The sequence below is a fragment of the Polistes dominula genome, unplaced genomic scaffold (assembly GCF_049000335.1).
Source record: "Polistes dominula isolate Pdom_NZ unplaced genomic scaffold, Pdom_raw_medaka contig_22, whole genome shotgun sequence".
Taxonomy (NCBI): domain Eukaryota; kingdom Metazoa; phylum Arthropoda; class Insecta; order Hymenoptera; family Vespidae; genus Polistes; species Polistes dominula.
In genome coordinates, this window is record NW_028300966.1 from 2,772,618 (window position 1) to 2,796,519 (window position 23,902).

General features: G+C 31.6%; 1 protein-coding gene and 1 long non-coding RNA gene across 4 annotated transcripts in view; one reads left to right on the forward strand and one right to left on the reverse strand.

Annotated features, from left to right (window-relative positions):
* Positions 1-23,902, forward strand: part of olf413 (DBH like monooxygenase olf413) — a 214,353-nt gene that overhangs the window by 150,182 nt on the left and 40,269 nt on the right. For all 3 annotated transcript variants that reach the window (XM_089172891.1, XM_089172890.1, XM_089172892.1), the window contains one exon: positions 15,027-15,176. In XM_089172891.1, the coding sequence (XP_089029017.1) occupies positions 15,027-15,176 (150 nt within the window). The remainder of the gene's footprint in view (positions 1-15,026; positions 15,177-23,902) is intronic.
* On the reverse strand, positions 11,310-11,811 carry LOC149032450 (uncharacterized). Its single transcript, XR_016176672.1, has 2 exons — positions 11,573-11,811; positions 11,310-11,495 (listed from the first exon to the last, which is right to left on the reverse strand). It is a non-coding gene; the product is annotated as an uncharacterized LOC149032450 (long non-coding RNA).

Sequence of the window (23,902 nt, forward strand, 5' to 3'; positions counted from 1 at the left end):
AAACACGTGTATTTAAAATCGTGTTAGTCGACAAACACACGGATGAAAAAAAAGGGGGAAAAAAAGTTAGAGAAAAAACCACTTATTTTTTCTCTAATATGATTTATTGTGCTTTATTAAATCTTTTTTGAAACTTTGACGTAGGAGGATTATTCGGTTAATTAGTAGAGAAAAAGAAAAAACAAAGAAAATTAAATGAGAAACATAAATTTCGTTAAGAAAAAAAAAAAAGCCAAAGATGAGTTATATATTAAAATTAAATAAAAAAAAATTTCTAGTTTAACGTTGACAAAACTTCAATTTGTAATTTAAAAAAAATTACAATTAAATTAAAATTAAAAATAAATATTTAAATAATAGAAAAAATTACAATTAAATTAAAATTAAAAATAAATATTTCAATAATAAAAAATTTACAATTAAATAAATTATAAAATTTATAATAAAAACTTAATTATATTACTCGCAAAGTAAAATTATGTAGAGCGAGAAATAAGAAAAAATAAAATAAAAAGAAGAAAAAAAAAGGACAAGAACTAGAAATCGTCTTCTTTCTCTCGAAATTAAAAGATTGACGACCCTACCAGTTGGTGGGGAAGGAGGTGTTGGGATGGGAGGAGAAAGGAGGTCGACTTTCAAAGCTTATCTTCTTGGCATGGTGCTTCTAATGAAAGCTCATTTTCGAATTGTCAGAGAAGAATCACCTTAGCGTCTTGATGGATGACGACCGATCTTTAATAGTCACCGAAGCGAACGATAAGCATCGTTGTAGGGATAGAAGAAAGCTTGTCAACCATAGGCTGCTTGCTTCACTCCATTCCCTTTATATTTCTTCCCTCAACCCTTTTTTTATCTTTCTTTCTTTACTCCTTCGTAGTATCGGAAAATCTCGTAGGACAAAGAATATCTCGTGCGAGGATTAATTAGAAATTGTTTCTTTCTTTCCGGTCACATACAACTATCATCTCGTGTATTTCATTTTCTTTTCTTTTCTTTTTTTTTACTTTCTTATTCTTACTTATTATTTCTTTTTTTATTTTCGTTTTCATTTACATGCAAAAGAATATTTTTTTCCAACGAGTTTCGTGGACATCTTTTCGTGACATTTTTTATTTCAACTCCACCCCTACTCCTCCCACCTTCACCATTTCTACCTCTCTCGTGCACATCATTTTACTATTTTTATTTGTTTTTGTTTTTTCTCGTTTTTTTTTTTTTCGTATTTTTTGTTTTTGTTTTTCGGTTTGTCGAATTATTCGTTCCAGGGCACGTCGATGATACGCCGTGTCGCTTTGGATTCGATTATTTGACGAAATGAAATGGACGATGGTCGTAGTCGTAGTTCATAGTCGTCGTAGTAGTAGTTGTCGTCCGAGTGCATTTCTAGTTTCCTGTTTGACGTTGTATACCAGGGACAACGGTTCCTACGTTGTTTCTGATCGAATAAATTTTGGATATGGTAATAGAATAGGCCGAACGAATTGGACAAAATATTACCCATTATTTTGTATTGAATTAATTTTGTATCGATTATATTTCATATAATATTATATGATCCCGATAATATATATGTTTTCTTTTTATTTATTAATTACATTTATTATAATATTTAATAATATATGTATATATGAATAAATATTATTAATAAATTTAATTATATAATTATTAGTAATATATTATTAATTGATATATATATATATATTATAGATATGTATATTTTTATAATATATTTTATGATTTATATTAAACATTTTGTAAATTAATGTGTTTCGTACTACTTATTTGATGTTTTAATAAATAATGATCATTTACAAACGGAAGAAAAAGATGTTACCAGAACCTTTTAAATATCACTCATATTTTTATCATTTACTTCCAAGTTTTATTTTTCAAAAAGAGAAAACACAGGTAAGGGGGATAAAGGTGTTTCTTCTTGATGATAGGAAATGTTGAAAAGTTTTACATCGTACAAGTTCGAATGTTACAAAGACGACAGATGCTGCTAGTAAACCGCTTTTTCTAGTTAAGAAAGAAAGAAAATGATCGAAGAGAAAAAGAACCTTTTTTTTATTTCTTCTAACCCCGATAAAAAATACGTCATTTGTGTTAAGGAAAAAAGTACGGATAGAAAAAAGAAAAATAAAAGAAAAAGTGTAGAAGAAAAATGAATTAAAAATAACATAACACACACACACACAGTGTCTCGACACACATATATGTATATATATATATATAACAAGGTGATGGATAAAAGAAGTATACTTCACAAGAAGAAGAATATGAGACGATGAAATCGATAAACCTTTGGCTACGATAGAACGACACTACTTTCGATATTAAATTGCAAAAGTAGTAGGGTACACCGTTCTTATAGAAATTGGACTATACCAAAGAATCAAAAATAAAAAGTAATATTCCATGCTCGTCAATGAAAGTACAAAGTTAGACTTGTCAAAAAAAAAAAAAAAAATAGTTCTTTAACGTTACGTCTAATCCATAAGAAAGATGATTCCCCAGGTCTGTTTCGATTCTATTTGCAATTTTAAACTTTACTGACTTCTATTTCGATTAATCGACACGATTTTTATACTATTTTTGTTCGAAAACATTTCATTATTCAACATCTTTCGTATAATTTGATAGACATATTTGTATAAAGAGGTCTGATAATTTTACATTAAGGAAATAAAATTAAATCAAATATTTTATTCCGAGAGAAAAACGTTTATTTAAAAAATTAATATTAAAAATTCTAATTAATGATAGAATAAAAATTGTAGAAAAAATAAATGTATAGTTTATTATTTTCCAATTTGATAATTTGGCATTAAAATAGAATCAAATGTTTCTATTTTAATATTTATTTATTATTATATATTTTTAATTTTATTATATTTTATATTATATTTTATAATATTTTATATAATAATATATTTAATAATATATATTACATATAATATTTAATTATCAAATATTTTAAATTTAATATCCATTAAATTTATTTCAATATTTAACTAGAAGAAACGTTAATTAAAAAATAAACATTTAAAATTCGAATCAATGACAGAATAAAAATAGTAAATAAAATAAATGTACCATTTATTATTATATTTTTCAAAATAATTCAATTTATTTCTTCGAACTTACGATCTTAACTTACGTTACTTGAAAACCTCTTATCCGAGACTTAAGATCAAAGAATAGAGAGGGCTGGGGGGTGGTTTGAGGAAGAGAGGGGAGAATGTGTTCATCGGTGTGTCAACCTTTCCCTTCCAATCGTCGCCTCGTTCCATCATTTTCCCTCCTCTTGGTGGTCTCTCCGCAAGAATCTCAAATGCGTGTGACTTCTCTTCACCGTCAAACACTACCCCCCTCTGCTCCTCCCACCTATCACGCCCTTTTCCTCCTTCTCACCTTCTCCTTCTCCACGTTCTATCGTACGAGTTTCACGAACGACTGAACTGAATCTCGTGAAACCTGTTACTAATGTTTATCCTTAAAGTGACACTGGAGACTATGGGTCCTTCAAAGAAGAAGAAGAAGAAGAAGAAGTAGTAGAAGGACACAAGTAAAAGAATGAGAAAGGTGTTTATTCGGTGTTTGTGACGATATCTTTTAACTCGTTTGCAAAAAAAAAAAAAAGAAGCAAAAAGAAGACTAGTTTTTTATACTAACCAGACGTGTGATCATGTTACGTTAGTTAAAGTGTGTGATCATCATCGACGTATACGTGTTGAATTAATTTAGATCGGATGAGAATGGTTCAGGTTGATAGTTTGATAGGTCTAACGTGTTTCTAAGAAGACAAAAAAAAACAAATACGATTAATAAGATGATATCTCGAAAGGTGTATAGAATAAACGAGTCAAATAAATTTTGTTCTCTCTTTCTCATTCTTGTTCTCGTTCATTCTTCCTTTTTTTTCTTTTTTTTATTGATGCATCAGGAGGATAAGACGACGATCGACGTGTCGCGTGAAAATTAAGCGAATAGTCGAGAAACGAACTTATTTCCCTTCCCCCTCACACTCACCTCCTCCCATTACGTTCGTAAAAAGATTTATACCGGTTGTCACCGATCTGAAAAGATAGGAACAGAAATTCTCGTCTCCCACAAAACACCTCAGCCATTTAATTCACTTCGAATCTGAAGTGAGGAAAGGATGGACCTCATCGGTTAAATCTTTTTGGGGTCCCCTTTGCCACGTGTTTTTCACGTGATCATTATTTTTTCGATAGAGAAGAAAGAAAATAAGAGATGAGATAAAATAAAATCAAATCAAATGAATTGGATGAAAAATAAAACAAAAAAATAAAACAGAAAGGAAAGAAAGGTATGTTTAAGTGTGAATGTTTCAATTTGATTTGCCAGCAGTCGTTAGAACACTCAAGGTCCTTGGTTCTTATGCCTATAGCTAGAAGACTATGCTATCACACTATTCGATCTTTCCCAAAGCATGTTCTTCGTAATCCTTTGGAAGCTTCTCAGATTACTCTTTCAGCATCTTGATCTTTTTGGTTTCTTATTTACAAGTCCCGTACTCTTTTGACACTCATCTCATTTCGCAAGACCCGAAGGGCTCTCTTTCTCTTTCTCTTTCTGTCTCATTTACTCTTTTTCCAATTCATGCCTTACCTGTTTTTGAAGGATGACATTATTGACGTCTCGAACGAAGGTGTTACAAAGATCAAGTCAAGTGTTTCTTTATATCTTCTCACTTTTTTTCATCTCCCTTTCTTTTTCTTTTCTTTTTTTTTCTTCTCACGACGAAAGAAACGCGCCTTGACTCGATCATTTTTTTTTTTTTTTTTTTTACAAGTCCACGCCAAAGATCAAAGTAAGAGGAAACGACGTGGGTGCCTTCGAATTCTCAACCGACTCTCTCTTGAGAGTTTCCTAGTGAAATTGGAGCCGCGATAAAACGATCTTTCCACGATCTTGAATTCGTCCTCTTTTAAATTTCTTTTTTTTTTTTTATTACCTACCTTTTTCACGAAATGGTTAAAACGTTCGATAGACCTTTTAAATACGTCTTTTCTTTTCTTTACTTTTCTTCTTTGTCTTTATACTCTTTTTACTTATGTTCATTGAATTCTTATTCATTCATTTATTTATTAAGTATTAAGTATTAAGTATTACTTTCATACATCAATTGAATAAAGTAAAAGTAATTATAGAAAATTTCTATAATTTCCATTTCTTTTTTTCCCCCATTATATTATCTATTTTCCAATGATAAATTTTGTTATTCTATACTTTAAATTTACTGTTTATACAAAAAAATATATTATTTCGACGAATACTTTATTCACAAAATAATTATATGTATAATATAAATTTTATATTATATAATAGAAAATAAATATAATTATTATAATAATATAACTTATTATTATAATAAGTTAAAAATATTTTATATATATTTAATTTATATAATATATATAATATAAATATATAATAACTATATATTATATTCTATAAAATATAAATAAATATTATATTTATATTATATAATATAAAATAAGATTTTTAAGATATTTCGCGGTAATAATACCAAAGAGAATAATAATAATAATAATAATAATTAAATATAATAATACTAATATAATTTAATAATAATAAATATAATAATAACAATAATAATAAGACAAAAAAGATTTATTATATTTGTACCATTTAATAAGACATTTAACTATCCTACTCATGAAGAAAATAAATCATATATCATTCTTTTTTTATTCACATATTTAAGAATATCATCCTAATTAAATTACATTGATTTACCATCACCATAAATCATAAAGAAATTCTTTATACCAACGAAGAAACGATCCCAAAGATTTAAAGATAAATTTGGGACAGATACAAAAGTTAGAAGTTAAAGTGATACACATGTTTTTGTAGAATTTTGTCCCCAATCGAATCTTCTTCTTCATCTTCTTTTATTTTTTCTTCTTCTTCTATTTCTTCTTTTCTCTTGTCCTTCGTACTATACAAAACACATATACACATACATAAATACATACAGATATATGTCTGTCCTTTTCATCGATAGGATCGCGTTTTATTCTTGCACGATTAACGTCGTTGACGTTCTCCGAGCACGCTCGAGCTAAGAGAGATACCCTTTGCTTTGTCGAGCCCTTTTCGAATCCCTTCGAACGATTTAAGAAGCCCGTGCCGGCTAAACTACGAAGGAGACAATCGGAGAATGGGATCGCGAAGTCGAGTTTGGACTTACAAAGCGATTCGCGAGATGGGACGATGGATTTAACGGGCTCTCGTTCTCTTGGTCGAGTTGCCTGGGAAAAGGGTTCAAAGAGAATCGAACAAGAAAAAGAAAAGAAAAAGAGAAAGAAGAAGTGAAAGAATGGTAGAAGAAGAAAAGATCTGAAAAGGTTAGAAAAAAAAAAAAAATAAAAAAATATTTTATCTCTCACATAATTTATATTATATTTAAAAAAAAAAAAAAAAAAAAGAAATCTTTTATCTCTCACATAATTTATATTACCCTTCTTGATTATTTCGTATAACAAAAAATAGAATTACTGTTTATTAAAAATTTTCAAGAATAATAAAGAAATATAATCGTCTCCGCATTTTTTTTTTTCTATCTTTTTCATAAAATGACTTCGATAGACGAGAAGATAAGAAAAATAAGGAGGAAAAGAATAAAAAAAGGAAAATATAAGAGAAGAAGAACAGAAGGTTGATCCAACGAAGAAGTAAGAAGGAAAAGGACCCGTTATGGAGATGGGGTTTCAACAACGGACAATGGGGGTTTGTCGAGAGGGCCTGAATTCATAATCTTTCGTCCTAACGGAGCCAACAGCAACACGAATACCACTACCACTACCACCACAGAGTCACGATGATCCAAATATGTTTTCTGTATATAACAAAACGCTTTTATAAATGTTTATCATCAATTTAAATATTATCTGATGCGGGTGGCATTCTCGAGGTGGGTTGGAAGGGAAGAAGAACGTTTTGGTATCCTACTTGGTATTAGTGGTCCAGAATCATTCTTCCTTTCTATTTGGTTTGAAAGAAGAAAGAAAAAGAGAATGAGAATGAGAGAGAGAATATGAAGAATGGTTCCAGAGATTTTTCACTGCCTACCGCAGAGCATCTTTTACGTCTTTCGGCCTTCCTTCTTTTCTTCACTAACGTGGTTTCATTCTCTCACACAAACTTAAATATGTGAGCGCGTGCGCACCCTCCTGTTCTTTTCCTATCTTACTCTCTGTATATCTTTATCTTTTTTTTAGTCTTTTATATTCCTTGGATGGTGAAGTTACGAATGAATTAGACCGACGAAGAGCAAATTCTTTTGCTATAGTAGGTATTCTTCTATCTTCCCTTTCATATTTTATTTTCTTTTTTCGTCGTCAATGTCTTCTCTGAGGTTCATTCGATGAACGGTGAGACTTTTTTTGTATCATTTGAACTTTAATTTTCTTTTAGAAAATATCATTCATTCTTCCTGTGGCGCTCCGTTTTGAAAGTGAGCACCGTTGTGTGTCGCTAAAATCGAGTTTTAAGGTTCAAATTGCTCATTTATGAGGATAGAATGAAATTCTAAGAATAGAAAAAAAATAGTAATTTATAAATCTTGAATTTCTTCTTATTAATTTTAAAATTTTGTATTATTTTTTTTATTTTTGCTTTTTTAAATAATGTATGAACACGTTTTGACTACAGGTAACAATTGTCAACCTAAGATACTGTAACATCTTAAACATAATCATGCTAAAAACGTTAAGGGTTAATATTAAATATTATAATAATTAATTACAATAATGTAATAATTATTCACATTACTTTGAAATAAAACCAAAATGAAATAAGTTAAATCTCATCTCAGTTTTAATGACGTATCAAAACGTCATGTGCATCTTTACCCAAACAAATGCATGACGTGCCGATACGTCAAATATAACTAAAGGGTTTTAATCGAATATGAATTTTGTGGCTTACAAAATATAATGGATGTAGAAACAAAACGAGAAAGTATGATACAGTTTTATTCTTTTCATTTTTTTCTCTCCTTTTTGTAAAATTTATTTCCTACCTTTTACGAATACAAATGAACGCGAATTGGTAGTAACAGAGAAACGTGGGTTCTTTCTTACGAGAAGTGATATCGCTAGCACGATGTCACACGGTTAAGAGATAAAATGAAATTTATCCAGTACGATTCGCATGGGACTCGTAACTCTGTCATTTACGAGCTAATGGTTTATTACATGGTGCACGGTAATCGAGAAAACGCACCAACAACATCGTTCTCATTTTATTACAATCGAACGAAAACCTTTTTTGCTTTTCTATTCTTTTCTTTACGTAATATTTTTTGTACGATAGTACACCAACGTTTACGTTTCTATTCATTTATTTATCTCTCTTATATGTTACTTCGAAATAAGATAAAAAAAATAAAAAAGGAAAAAGTAAAAAAGCTTTCACTCCGAAGGTTTGTGAGTCAGCATCGAGCGATATTAAATGCGACGAGGATGATTTACGAGCCGCGATGAATCGCTTTCTGGAATCTTTCTCCTTTTAGAAGGTAGATACGTATCCCAGGAACGATGTGCAACAAGAACGTAAAGACCAGAACCACTATACGATACTATTTAGATATTTCGAGTATAAAGAGAAGATATAGGATGAGTGAAATAAATGGAGACTGCTATCCTAAAATGAAATAATAGATAATCTCGTTAATATTTGACCACACACATATATATATAACATACGTTAATCATAAATTATTATTTATTCGGTATTCCTAGCTACGTTAGGAAATGGGTTAATGAATTGTATTTCCTTTTTTTTTATTGGGATTCGTTCGTACGGTAAATAAAAGTAATTTATCGAAAAGGAAAAACCTTGCAACATTTTTTATTACTGCTATTAACCGTCCCTGATTAATCGTATCTCGAATAATTCTACTCTTAATTTATTCTTTTTTTTTGTCTTTCCATTTATTACGGTCACACAATCCTTATGTTATCCCATTATCCGCAGTTGCCCATTTTTTGTTTGTACTGTTACTTTTTCTGGTTGACCAGGATAAAGAACGAGGGTATCTGTAAAAAAAAATTGCTACGATTTTGTAAAATGCAACCTTTCGATTATTTCAAACCATCGTGGTCATCTAAATCGAAACGAAGAGCTTGCGAGAGAATAGGGGATGAGAAATACATTAAATACAATTCCACCTAGTACATGGATGACACTCAAACCACGTTCCATATGATCCATTAACCTTTAATGTCCCTACCTCACTATACCATATCATACCAATTAGCAATCTCAATTTATTAGTCGTGGTTCTGTAATCCTCGAAGTAAGTACACCACCACCACCACTACTATCACCATCACCATCACCATTCATTCGTTAAATCTATTTTTTCCTTTTCGAGAATTTAAATAATAATCCGTCATATGGGAAGATTTTTTTGTAAAAGATATATAATCATGGGATATTCTCGTGCTGGGTCATTTGTATCTATCAGATGATACCATCTAACATAAATTTTCCAAACAAACACCTAAATATTGATTATAATCGTTTTTTAATGTGTTAAAATGTCAACCGGATAGAAATATTAAATATATATATTGTATAAATATTCTAGAATGGAATATTTAAAAAAAGAAAGATACTTTACATAAAATTTTCTATAAGCAATATAATATATATATATAATATGATAGATATTAATCTTTCATATTATTTTTAATAATATAATAATAGATAATTAATCTTTCATATTTGGAAAAATATAATATATATGTTTCAAAGATCGCATCATGCAAGTTCGCGGGCTGCAATTTTTCGTTAAACAATTAACACCACTCATATACACAAATACATGTACATACATATATATCTCACATCAACTGTGAGCAAAGAGAGAGTTGAGTGACCTTAGTTATAACAATTTCGTGGGATATCGGAAGATTAAAAAATGACATTTTTCCCGTTCCCGTGTATCCGCTCGCACGCTCACTCGCGTGCACACTTACTACCACCCACCACCACTACTACTACTACTACTACTACTACTACTACTACTACTAGTAGTATTGTTCGTTTTTAAAGCGCATATAAGCAAGAAAGTAAAGCCATACTTGTTCTTATCGGATTCGCCAGATCTAGGAAACGAACCCCCGTGTAGGAATGGTTTATCTCGGTACGACGATTTCTCTATGCTCCGTGTTTGTGCCTTCATGCAATTTTTTTTCGATCGCGTGTCGATACAAACAACAGTTCTCCTACTCTCTTTCTCTATTTCTTGTTATTTTTATTTTTTGTCTTCGTTCTATTCCATTCTTCTAGTTTACTATGTTTCTTGTCGAGCGACGTTATCAATTTCATTATTTCAGCAGAATGGGTTGACTGGGGGGTTATAGTCATCGTAGTAGTTTTCACGCTCGGGAAAAGTGAGTAAACGTTGGGTTGTTACCAACTAAACAGAGACATATAATACACGAACGGAAAATACTTGGGGTTAATTTTTTTATTATTATTTTTTACTTACTCATTTTTCTTCTGTTTTTATTAAACTTTCACGGATAATAATCATGTATGAATAATAATAAAGAAAAAAGAAAAAACACGACAATTATGTCAAGAGCATCAGACAAAAACCCCCTCTTCACCATTCTCGTCGAAGAATCAAGATGAGACAGAGGGGTAGGGGAGACAAGAGTAAATATTATTCTCGTTTCGTTGGATAATCAACGAGGCGAGTTTTATACCGTACACAAGCTCCAGAATTTAAATTGTCATTTGTGTCTGACGAAAGATAATATCGCTAAATATCTTTGACGAAGTTATGCGTGCTTTTTTTCGAGAACTCATCTTCCTATCTTTCGGTCAAACAAATAAAAACATAAAACATTCATTTTTTATTATTTTTTGTTTGTTTGCTTTTTTTTTTTCTACGAATACTTTTTTTCAATACGTTCACGTATTTTCATCATACGTAAATGATAATTCGAAGAAGATAGAAAATGAATTTCTACGAAAAGTATTTTACTCTTTCTTTTACGATTATTTTATTTTCATTTACTTTGCCAAGTTTTAATATTAGAATGAACGAAAAGTTGTTCGAGTAATTTTATTATTTCATGAATAGTACCTATGCAATTTTGTTTTGAAGTCAATAAAATTACTTTCGAGTTGAAATATTAATTTAATATAAACTGTTCACGTACTTTTGGGCTAACAATTCTTATCGATTTTAAAATAAAATTTTTTTTTCGTTTAGTTTGCTGAATAATTCAATCTGATTGTTTAACGTTTCTAAAAATAACGTTAAGTGTTCTGTACTATTTTATTCGTTACCGTAATACAGTATAATTGAAAGAATCGTAAAATTGTTTAAAAGGGAGACGGGTATTGTACGGATACGTTAATTTACCAAAGTTTATGCAGTGGAAAATCAAGAAAAGGGAATGCTATTCGATCGAGTTAAACATCTGAAACGAAATCGTTAAAAATTCTTGTTAGTTATCTGACGAGTTGAATTGACTAACCCCGTTCCGTTTTGACTTACCGTATCGAATTTAACGATCCTTTTTTATTTTTTTTATTTTTATTTTACATTCCTTTTTTATAACTTGTGTCTTGTCGGGTCAGAATGCTCGTAAAATTGATTGCCATTTAATTAATTCCTCGTTAGCGTTGTCCCTTATAATCCTTATAATTGCAATTTCTCTCTAATAATTCCCCTTTTATTATCATTGTTTGCCAGACGAATTGTCTTCGTACGAATTAAACATTTTTTCTGTTATTTTTTTTCTTCTTCTATAAATGCCCTTGTTAACGAATAATCATGTCGCACTGAAATGAACTGGTTGATAGTAATTGGTTTCACTGTACTTGGATTGCGGAATTAGTTAGGTATGGAGTAAAACTCGTGTATATATATATATATACAAGTATTCCTACATAGAAACACGATTTTCTATCTATGTATAACTATATGTTTAACGTACATAGATATACTTACACAAAAATACAAATACCTATACTCACACATACACACGACAGATTCACGTGTTCTAAACCAGTAAATGCGTGGCAATAAACGTGACGTACGACGGATAATCGAACGAAAAGACAATTATACGTATATGTATACGTATACGAAACACATAAACGTTCGAATTCCATCGTTTATAAATTTATTTCACACACTTTTTATAAAACCCCATTTCTTTTCTTTGTTGAAAGTTGTTAATAATATTGTAAATCTTCAATGTTCACACGTAAAAAAATTGAAGCAATCTTAGAAGTGGATTTAAATGAAATGGAATAATTAGTTTAAAAGAAAACAACAAAATTTAATAACAATTAATTTGAAATATAAATTTTTCTATATTATTTATAATATTTATAAAATATCTCGTAGTTGTGGTGATAGTTGAATGTATTAGAAATATTAAAGAGTTAAAAAAAAAAATGAAATAAATGTATAATAATATTTGTAATTAACAGCAGAATAAAAATTTTGTTTATGACGTTTGAAAATTATGGTTGTTAACGAGTAAACAAATTTCTATATAATTTACAATTCTATGATTCATCTTGAACAAAATAACAGTCCTATATTTAAGAAATAAAAAAAAAAAGAAGTATAATAACGTTCTCGCAGGATGATGACGATAGTAAAAAAAAAAAAAAAAGAAAAGGAAAATAAAAGGGTGAAACATAACTGTAGGAATTTCTGTAAGCATTTCGAACGTGTCCCATGATATATATCCTCGTACTTAATCGTACTCCATCGACGTCGACGAGCACGTGCTTTGATCTCGTCTAGATACGGGCAATTAAACCGCGGCCATTGGCCGGTTATAGTCTGGACCGGAGCAAGCGGTCGTCGGTTGGACCGGAGCCGGAGCCCCCGACGACGACGACGACAACACACGACGAGAACTGAATTCTCTCTCTCTCTCTCTCTCTCTCTCTCTCTCTCTCGTACTATACTGTCGCCCCATCTATGACAACGAACGTTGGAATTGACGTAGTAGTATTGTGCGGAGCGTTGAATTGGTCCGACATAATTGCCATAATTGCTCGTTATGTTGAATCCCTCAGCGAACGTCGCGACGTGCCAACGCGTTCCTCGTGTGTATCCGTGTGTATGCGTATGTGTTTCGTTAACTTTCTTTTTTTCCTGTTTTTTATTTTTTTTTTTTTTTTATGTGATGGAACATTGAAATAAATTAAGAAATATATTATTGTTTTATGTATTTTTTACCAATTGGAACAAAAAGAAATACAATTCTTTTTGTCCCATCATTTTGTGTGTGTTTCGTGAACTTTCCTTCATTTTTTTAATTTTTTATTTTATTTGCTTTATGTGATAGAACACTGAAATAAATTAAGAATGTTTTATATATTGTTTGATAATTGGAAATAAAAATTTTCTCTGCCCTCATCATTTCTTTTCTTTTATATTGTCTTTTCAATTTATATTTGAAAATGGTAATTAAATTTCATTCGACCACGAAAAAAAAACACACACACAAAAGATAAATTTATCCTTCGAAACTTTTCGACGAACTAATAATCGTCTCATCCCCCATTTTTCGCGACTACTAAGTTAACAAAGAATGGAAAAAGGTATAAGGACAAATAAAAGAAAGAGAAGAGTATGAAAGAGAAAGAGAGAGAACGAGTTAACGAAAAAAGGGGGAACGAAATTGCCATGTAAAAGCGAACGTACCTGGGTTTCGTTCTACGGATAACGCGCGTGACTTCGACTACGCACGGGGATCTGCCTTTTGCGGCTAAATTCAATTTTAATAAAGCCCGCTCTTGGAAAGTGGATAGGCTAAAGTAAAAAGAGAAAAAAAGAAAAAGAAGTTAGAAGGGCTTGGACAGAAAGAGAAAGAGAGAGAGAGAGAGAGAAAGAGTATGAGTGAAAGTCGATGTAGAAGTTAAAAAAAAAAAAAAAAAAAAAACAAAGAAGAAAAAAGTATAAGACTTGTTCTGACGAAGTAAAGAAAAGGGATCCTTTACGAGAGAGAGGGAACACACAATGGAACATCGAATCGTTTTGAAAGGCGTCGTCCTATCGTCGTCTAAACCGTGTCGGCCCTTTTCGAGCCATGCAAGCGCAGAAGCCCCAAAGAGTTTTGCGGCACCTTAGTCACGAGATAATTATATCGAGGCGACGGAATGGAATTCTTATAGAAAAACTTGTCCTCGAACCTATCGAAGAAGAATTCAAGCGTGCTATACTATAGCTAACTAACAACACATACCACTTCGTCGTCGTTTTGTTCTTTTTTTCGGTTTTGAACACTTCAATATTTTTTGTATCTTTATTTAACCCTTTTATTCGTAATGTCGGATATATTCGGCATCAGCCAAGATTTTTTTTTTCATACTTGCGAAAGAATTAAGAAAAATGTCTGACCATATGAGGATACTTTTTTTAAATCTTATACTACTTACAAAATGTCTGACCATTTGAGAATACTTTTATTTTCTTATACTACTTAAGAATGTCTGACCATATGAGGATACTTTTTGTACTTATACTACTTAGAAAATTTTTAACCATACAAGGATATTGCAAATTATTTTGTATTCTGTGTCCATTGTTTATAAATATTTTTTTCACATTATTTTTGGTTCCATACGTTCCTCCTATTATTCTCGTTGATCGATCGGACGGAGGACATATATTTGTTTTTAAAACATTCATCACCCATTTTTTTGGGTGAATATTTTAATATTATAAGAGATCGTTCATGTCAATGTTGCTTTATTGCCTTTTAATATTTCATTCGATTTTTTTTTTGTTTTTGTTTCGATTGAAATTGGTTCTCAATTTTTCATATATATATTTGTGTTTGTAAAAAGAGAGAGAGAGTTAGAATTTTCAATTTCCGGTTTAAAATTTTTAACATAACCTCTCATCGACGAAACTAAATTGTGGTATGGAAGGATGTAATTGGCAGAGATATTCACCATTGTGGTACCATCGTTTGTTACAGGATCGACATATGAAGGATGTGAGCAAGGATCCAGAGGTGGATTCGAGCCAAGATTATCGTCTCCTATTGGGTTACGAGAACAAGACGCACACTGTGCTACGTTTTAGCAGAAGATACGACACATGCGACTCTAGGGATCTGAAGATCACGGTAAGCGAAATGATTTATGAGCTATGCTGAACCTGACAAACATCCTTGGACGATGATAGAATGCGTCGTTCAGGACTCTTGTCACTTCAACAAATTTCTGATTGATTTTACCTTATTATTATTATTATTATTATTATTATTATTATTATTATTATTATTATTATTATTTGAACTTAAATCCATATACATTTAATTATGATAAAATTCGTTTTAATATTTTAATTAATTGGCATCGAATATAAATAATACAATTTTGTTACTTACAATAACAAAATGTTGATCAAAGTAACATTCCATTGAAAGTTTTTCAAATAAACTAAAAAGAAAAAAAAAACGCGTTAATTAAATATTCGATCCAATTAGAATGAGATTAAATGTGGTAACAATCTCCCTATATTAACATAGTCGTCGAAAAGTATCTAAAGTAGGAAAAGTCGTGGCGTTATCACAACTTTCCTTAACTCGGGATTTGATAACGTAGTAGTAGTAGGATGACCTACTTCTTTATTTCACCGGTAATTAACTCAGAAATAGATTGCACGATAGAGCCACCCACCTATTCGCTGGTGATAGTGGTGGTCGTAGTGTTCCGTTGAGGCTTAACTCGAAGAAAAGAGATTACAAGCGTGTTACGATTTGTTTAAGCCTGTACATCCTAAAATTTATTGCTAGCAAGGATAGGACACGAGAATACTCAAGGCTTGATGCTGGCTGTGCTGCTTCTGATAATACTCGGATCGATTCGTTTAGTTTCACACGTTTACTTCTTTTCTTTTCTTTTCACCTATACAAAAGTACTAAAAGTTTTAAGATAAGAATAAAAATAAAGAAGAAAAAAAATAGGAATTTAATACGTTAATCTTCCACGAAATGTAAAACGATAATTAAAGCTAAGGTAAAACAAAAAAAAAGGTGTTTTAAATATTATACAAGATTTGTAATTAGCACAAAGTAATATCTAATGTCGCCATACCGAAATTCTCTACTTCTTAACAATGTTCAAGCCGTAGGGGAAATAATCTTCCAATTTTCGTAGTTTCTCCTTGATGTTAATCATCGTTTCGTACCTACAACCTAATGATCGATAATACAAGCTTATTACAATACTTCATAGCAGTAAGCTGAAGAACGTTTTACTGAAGTATGCGTTGTTAACATTTTCCACGCCTATGCACCAGGAAACCGCGAGGTTTACGTTCTTCTCGTAATAGTTTCTCTTCCGAATATATTTACTGAACATAGTATATATATAAATATCTCATTAAATTGTTACTAGAACATTATTGTTTTCTATTTTTTATTTCATCGTTAGAATCAAGATCATTTATTTGTTACAAAATGAAAATATTTACCATGATTTAATCAAATCAGCCAACCTGTATACTCACGAACGCCATGTATGCGATACACCTTACGTAAATACTCGATGATATATGCATACTAAGGTTCAAATATTGGTAGCTGATCACAAAGTTGAAGTAATACTTACACAGATTTCTGAAACCTATGCTGCTGACGTTTCAAATATTCCTGGTTTTCATTTCATGTAGATTCTATTCTTATAGGGAAAAGGAAAAAAAATTCTAGGACTAGTATCTTTTATTTCTTAACAATCATGCACTCTTCTATTCTTTGTTGAAAAGTAGATGATTGAACAAATCAAAAAAGAAATGTATATATAAAAATAAATAAAAGAAATACCTAATCGCGAACTATATAAAACGTGACGTCGATCACGATAGAGAATTTCTAACAAAGAAACTGCATGTCCTGCAAGTACCATGATCTCTTTCTTTATATCTTCCTTTTATCTATCTATCTATCTATCTATCTTTTTCTTTTCCTTTGGTCTATCCCGCACAACAGGGGAGAATGTCCATCTAACTGTTAAGTCATCAAAATACTTTCCAGCAAAACTAGAATGAGTCCGAGGATATTATTCTATTGAAAAGAGAAACGAAGAACGACCGAGTCAGCTATGTTATTTTCATTCCTTTCTTTTCTTGCTTAAAAATTTTTCTTATATACTTATCTCTTTTTCTTCTCTTCATTTTATTTATATATATATATATATATATATATATATATACGTGGTTCTCAGTCTTGTTGATGTATCGTTTTGCTACGTGTACATCATATTTCCACGTGTCGTATCTTCGTGTTTTTCGTTGAAGTATCTGAGATTGGTTAGGTTCGTGAAAAGATTGAGATACGTATTATTAATCTTTTTCTTTTTTCTTTTGTTTTAATATCAAAATACAAAAAGAAAAACAAATATTTAATATATATTCTTGGAACGAACGATAAATTAAATTTTCAATCTAAAAATATTCTCGCGTCGATTTTTCATATAAATTATTTTTATAATAATTTTATATATATTATATTTATATAAATTATTACGTATTAAACTCTTAAAATATATAGTAAACTTTATAATTATAAAATATATTTTAAACTTTAAACAAATATAATCCTATATAATATTTAAATAATAATTTAATTAATACCAATGAGATATTTTTCTTTTAAATTGGAAACAATGCTTCGAGAAAGTTTGTTCAAACGTTCTTGCGTTGGTGGAAAATTCGTCAACCCATCGGGGGATATATATCTGTTGTCAGAGACGCTACGTGAGCGTTGGGAATCGAACTACACTTATACCATCATACATTTCTCGAATCCATTGTTATTCGTATAACGTCGGTCGGTAGTGGATTAATTGAATGAACATCAAATTAAGCAACGTTCTGTCGTAACCGGCTTACGTTAGTGTTGAAAGGGTTAGATTGTGTGTAGTATGGTGTGAGAGTAGTAGTAAATGGAGAAGGAGAAGGAGAAAAGGGTAGGGGGGTTTGCAACGTTTCGATCGAGTATTAATATTACTCTGCTTCCTCCTACGACTTGTCTCTTTGTTTTAGTATGCAGACAGTTTCATCAGTGTGACGTGAAATTAAGCTCAGCTATGCCATAGATGACACGAGTACTATAATATCGTCTTATACGAAACGTTCCTATTTCTCTGACTATGTCTATCTGTTTCTTTCTCTCTCTCTCTCTCTCTTTCTCTCTTTCTATTCCTTTCTAAATAACACACATATATACATAATATTTCTTCGTTACTTAGGATAATTAATCTTCCAGCTTTTTCTTTCCTATTTTCCTACGTTTCCTTTATTTTGTATCCCGTTAATTAATACGATTCAATACAACACAGTCAAAGTATAGTAAACGTAAAAGCAAATAATTGTTGTTAAGATTTCAACAAAGAAATTGTTTTTCTCTCTTGATATTTTACGTATAACGGAATATTCATATATACTTGTGTGTGTTGTGTGTGTGTGTGTCGTTTTTGTTTTATTTTGAAATGAAAATCGATAAAACAATTGTGAAAAAAGATTGAATATTATCCCAAGCTAGGAGATTATAAACGTTTGACGTATGGAATATTAAATGAGAATTGGTAAGCGAGAAAAATGAAAGGGAGAAGAAAAGTTGTACGTAAAAAAAGAAAAAGAAAAAAGAATAAAAAAGGAAAAATGAAGAAGAAAACGCACAGGTGGATAGTGTCGGCAGCTGGCACAATCATCACGTGCTCGTTTTCTCACAGAATGAAAATAAAGTTGAGGAATACTTGGAAATTACGATAAAAATACTTCAATTGGTGGGAATAAAAATAATAATATTTATAATATATATTTCTAAATATTTGCAGAAAGTCAATGGATCCTACGTTATTATTTATTAATTATAATGAAACATTATTATTATTATTCTTATTATTATTGTTAATTGGCATTAGGAACTCGAAAGCTCATTGACGCAAATACTAAATTTCGCCAGTATAATTAAAAATAAATATCAAATATAACTGATGTTAAAAAATAAAATAACAAAATTGTAAAAGAAAACCCTACCAAAGATATTTGAATGTATAAATGAAGAACGAAACGATGTTAAGGATTTTGACGAAAGCCAGAAAAGTTTGAACCTAGGCTGAGGAGAAGTAGGTAGTAGGGGTTAGGATAGGTCATGTTTAAAGGAAATTCCCTTGCGAGATAGAAGAAGGTACTACTTTCTAGTGTTTCGCAATTCCTAAATTCGAAAGAAGAATTTCTCGATAGGTATATAACAAGACTAACTCTCATCTTTTCTCAGCCTCTCTCAATTTTTTTTTCCTTCCACTTGTATACAACAACCGTACCAAAGAATGTCCATTCCGATAGATGCCCAAGAATAGCCGTTTATTATCAAGAAGAGGAGTAGGAGGAGGAGTAAAGGTAGGAGAAGCCTGTTCGAAGTCCTTTTTTCACGTTGAATCCTCTTGAGTGCAGTGTCGATCGGACAGGTGAAGAAGAGGCAGCTCTGCGAAGAGAGGAGTGGTATAGTAAGGGATGGGGGTTTGGTGAGAGGTTCGTAAGCTTCCGTGCACATCGAAGAGGACGATGTTTCTGGAAAAAGGGATGGCTATGATGAAAGTGGGACTGAAAGCTCCCTCTCTCTCTCTCTATCTATGAAAGGAGCAAAAGAGAGAGTAGGATATAATATATATATATATATATATATATATATATATATATATATATGTGTGTGTGTGTGTATGTGTATGCATGTTAGAGGAAAACTCAGCTAGGTAGATCGGTTCCTACCTTGCGAACGGAATTGGCTGGCTGACCCGTTTCCGCGTTTCTATTCTGGCTTCTATTCTGCCTTCTATTCGCGGCCGTATCTAGTTTACCACTTTGGACAGTCGGAAGGTCTCTCTCTCTCTCTCTCTCTCTCTCTCTTTCTCTCTCTCTCTCTTTCTGTTTCTCTCTTTCTCTTTATTCCGGATAGCGGAACCGATCACTATTCCAAATAGACGCTTGGATGTAAAAGGAAAATCGAATTTGACCGATGCTGGTTCCGAAAGAGAGAGAGAAAGAGAAAAGTATATATCGTGTATGTATGTGAGAGAAAAACGAAAAAGAAAGAAATAGAAAGAGAGAGAGAGAGAAGGAATGAGTGAGAGAGAGAGGAAGGGCGATGGCCAGCAGCAGGTGCAGCGTTCGATCGTGAACGTTCAGACACGTATATGACTTTAGAGAAAAAGATAGAAAGAGAGTGAGAGAAAGAGAGAAAGAGAGAGAGGGGGGAGAAGAGAGGTGAGGTAGAGCAAAAGGGTGAACTTGGAGGAAACTATCGAACGCGACGGGAAATCGAATCAAGGAAAAAGAAGATTTTCGTGCGAGACCTCTGCTTTGGAGGTGGGAGGGCGAACTAGAGAGGGGGAGGAGTGGGAGGATGACGAACGTTTGAAGAGAATTATACCGCTGATTGAATTTCCAATCGTTTCGGATCTATTCGATTAGTTAATGGATCAGGATGGGAAAGGTTGGAGAATCGGGAGAAATTCGGTGATTGATTTGGTTCTCACTGTTGACGGATGGAAAAGGAAAGTTTACAGACCTAATGATTTACTAACACAACACTTATTCAATTAGATTTGAATGATTATAATATTTATTCTTGATGAGACAAAGTGAACAAGAGTAAGTGTGTGAGAGAGAGAGAGAGAGAGAGAGAGAGAGAGAGAGAGAGAGAGAGAGTAATTAATGTAAGTAATTTAAACCATTTTTTCATTATTCATTATCATTTAAATCATGAAAATGAATTATCTTTTTATTAAATTAATATATTGTTTAGTAACACGAAGAAATATATTTTCAAAAAAACATGTAACTAGGTAACGTGTATCTTACGTGATAAATAAAAAGAAAAAGAAAAAGAAAAAGAAAAAAGTTAAAATAATAAAGATAGAAAGAAAAAAAAAAACAGAAAAACAAAAAAGTAAATAGAAAAAGAGAGCGAGAGAGAGAGAGAAAAAATGACGAATAAGGAAACGAAGAGAGTAGTTGGTACGCGTTTTCCCCCAGGAGAGAGACGGTCGTTTCTTCATTCGCGATCACTCCCGGAGGCGAAAAAGACGTCGAAGAAGGATTTGATCTCGGATCGTAGGCGCCAGTTGCTCGTCCATTTATTGAATTTCTATCTCCCACGTGGACTCGTTAAAGAACGAACAAGAAGAAGAAGAAGTAGAAGAAGAAATAAAGTAAAAAGGTATAGAGAAAGAGAAAGAGAGATAACGGATCCGATCCTTTTTACTTCAACGAGACGTCACTTTTGAAAGAAAAATATTTCTTCTCTCTTTCCTTTCGTCAATCAGTCTTTTTTTCTCTTTTTTTTTAACTAAGAATATATATGTTATTTATAAAATATATGTTTAATATTAAATCAAACATTATTTAAACATAAATTAACTTTCTGCTTAATTATATATATTATATATATAACCATCTGCTCTCTTACTTAATATATCCAAATACCGTTCCCCCCCTTAACCACCCCCTACCACACCCCGAAATATCCAAAGAGTAACTTATTATCCAACTAATTAAAGCTACCTTTTAATTTAATAACCTTAGCGTCCTATCCCCCTCCTCTTTCCCTCTCCCCAACTCACCCAGTAACCTCCTCCCTCTACCCCCATTCTATTTAATTTCAACGGGGGAAACTTTTGCGAAACGATTCTCCGCGAGTTTCTCTCTTCTCTCAAAATTATAATAAACTTATTAACTTGTCATTTAACAATGCGTCTACGGAGAGACAGTATATGAAGAAGTTATAACGAAAGTTCATCTCGCGTATTACATATATATATATATATATATAAATAATATTTACATTATTACTACTACTACTAATACTAGTACTAGGTAGAGATACATGTAAGTTGTGTGAATATATAGATAATAATATATTATTCGTAGTACCGTGTTTGTTTAGTAACATTTTTACTCGAACACACAATGTGAGTACACAATTACTTAACGTCGATGTTTTTCTACTTGGTAGAAATTTTTTCTTTTTTTTTTACTTGCGAAGCAATCCATATATTTTCTTACATCTATCGCTCTTTCACTTCTTTAATATGTTTGTTATAGTAAAAAAAAGAAAGAGAAAGAAAGAGAGAAGAAGATGGATCGAAATCGATTGCTTAGCTACTAGTGGATACTACGAACGCGTAGTACTAGTTCGGTAACTAATGACAGTTCGCGAAACTTTTACGGCCTTCTTCTAAGTTTTCCAATCGACCAAAAACTCACAGACTGGCATTTACCTAAGAGAATTTACTCTGCGATATAACGTTATCTTTCTCTCGCTCAATTTTTTTCTTTTTTTTTTCGGTCTGTCTTTCTTCTATTTTCTTCTCTATCTTTTACCCTTTAACCCTTACCCAGTTGTCCTTTCATTGAAATCTTTCCTTTCAATGGATGGAACACTTCGACTTTCCCAATCATCATCGATGTCTCGATTCTCGTTCTCTCCTTGTTTCTTATCTGATGGTTCGTTCGAAACTCACCGTGAACGAAATTGACAGAAGAAGAAGAAGAAGAAGAAGAAGAAGAAGAAGAAGAAATAAGAAGAAGTAAGAAGAAGTAAGAGGAAGAAAGAAAGAAAAAGTATAAGTTGAAAGTTTCTAAGAAGAAACGACCGGAAGAGAAGTAATCAAAAAACAATCGTGGATAATCGAGGAGAGAAAAAGAAGAAGAACCTCAGTTTTCTTTTTATACTTCCTTTTTCTTTTTTTTTTAAACTTGCGAAAAAGCTTCGGATATAAAAATTTAATTAAAATCCTTAACTTACATCCCCCGTTTAAATGTACATATATATAAATGTATTCAATGTTACTATCCCAACGACTTTGGTACAACTGCGTTTCATTTGATTCGTAATTATACACGAAGCTGGGCATTAAATCCATGCGTCGGATTACGTTTAATTCCTTGTTGGAAACCTAATGCCGAAGACCTGAAGAAGGTACGGGATTAGTTAAAGATTAAGCTCTATCCGTTAGATAGATACTTGAGATTCAATGGTAGTTTCTCGTTTAATAGTCAATTTCTATTGTCCATTTTTTCTTGATTAATTTAATTAATATATTTTTTATCTCATACGATTTTTTTGGAATATTTCAATAAAAGTTCCTATTACTTTTGAGTGTGTGTGTTTTTTTTAATTAATAAATTAGAAAGATCATTCACGCGATAACATTACGCGTATCCACTTGTCGAATATTCGATTCGACGTAGTTTTGGAAATCCTTAAATAATGTCTGTAAAATTTAGCTAGGGCAAATCGCAAATGTATAATGCTAGGAAACCGGGGGAGAGCCCAGGGAGCTTAACTGCTTACACCGAAGCTTAAATTAAGGGTGGCGTTCGCTCGCAAGCTTGGAACAGCGTTAACCAATTTTATCGTGACCGTTGGACATGTAAATTAGCTGCATACAAAATAAGCTAATGTAAAGCGGAAGCTATCGTATTTATAGGCTCCACTATGGCTGGACTGGACAGAACGTTCGATGGGGGGAAAGGAAAGGGGGAGGGATAGGTAGGTAGGTAGTAGAGCTTTAAAGGTTAGCAGAGAACGATCATGCAATTTTAAGCTGAATTCTGAACCAAACCTCTCCTCTTGTTTCCTCATCGTTTCTCCTCATTCGCCCCGTCTAGTTTTCCTCGTTTTCATCGTTATAAAACATAACCTCAATACGTTAATCAAAAAACATCAGCACGAATTTTTGTTGGCTATATTACATATTTCTAAATAATCATCTTTTTCGTAACGAATTTTACGTACGATAAATTTCATATCGATATTGATTATATATGATTTTATATATTATT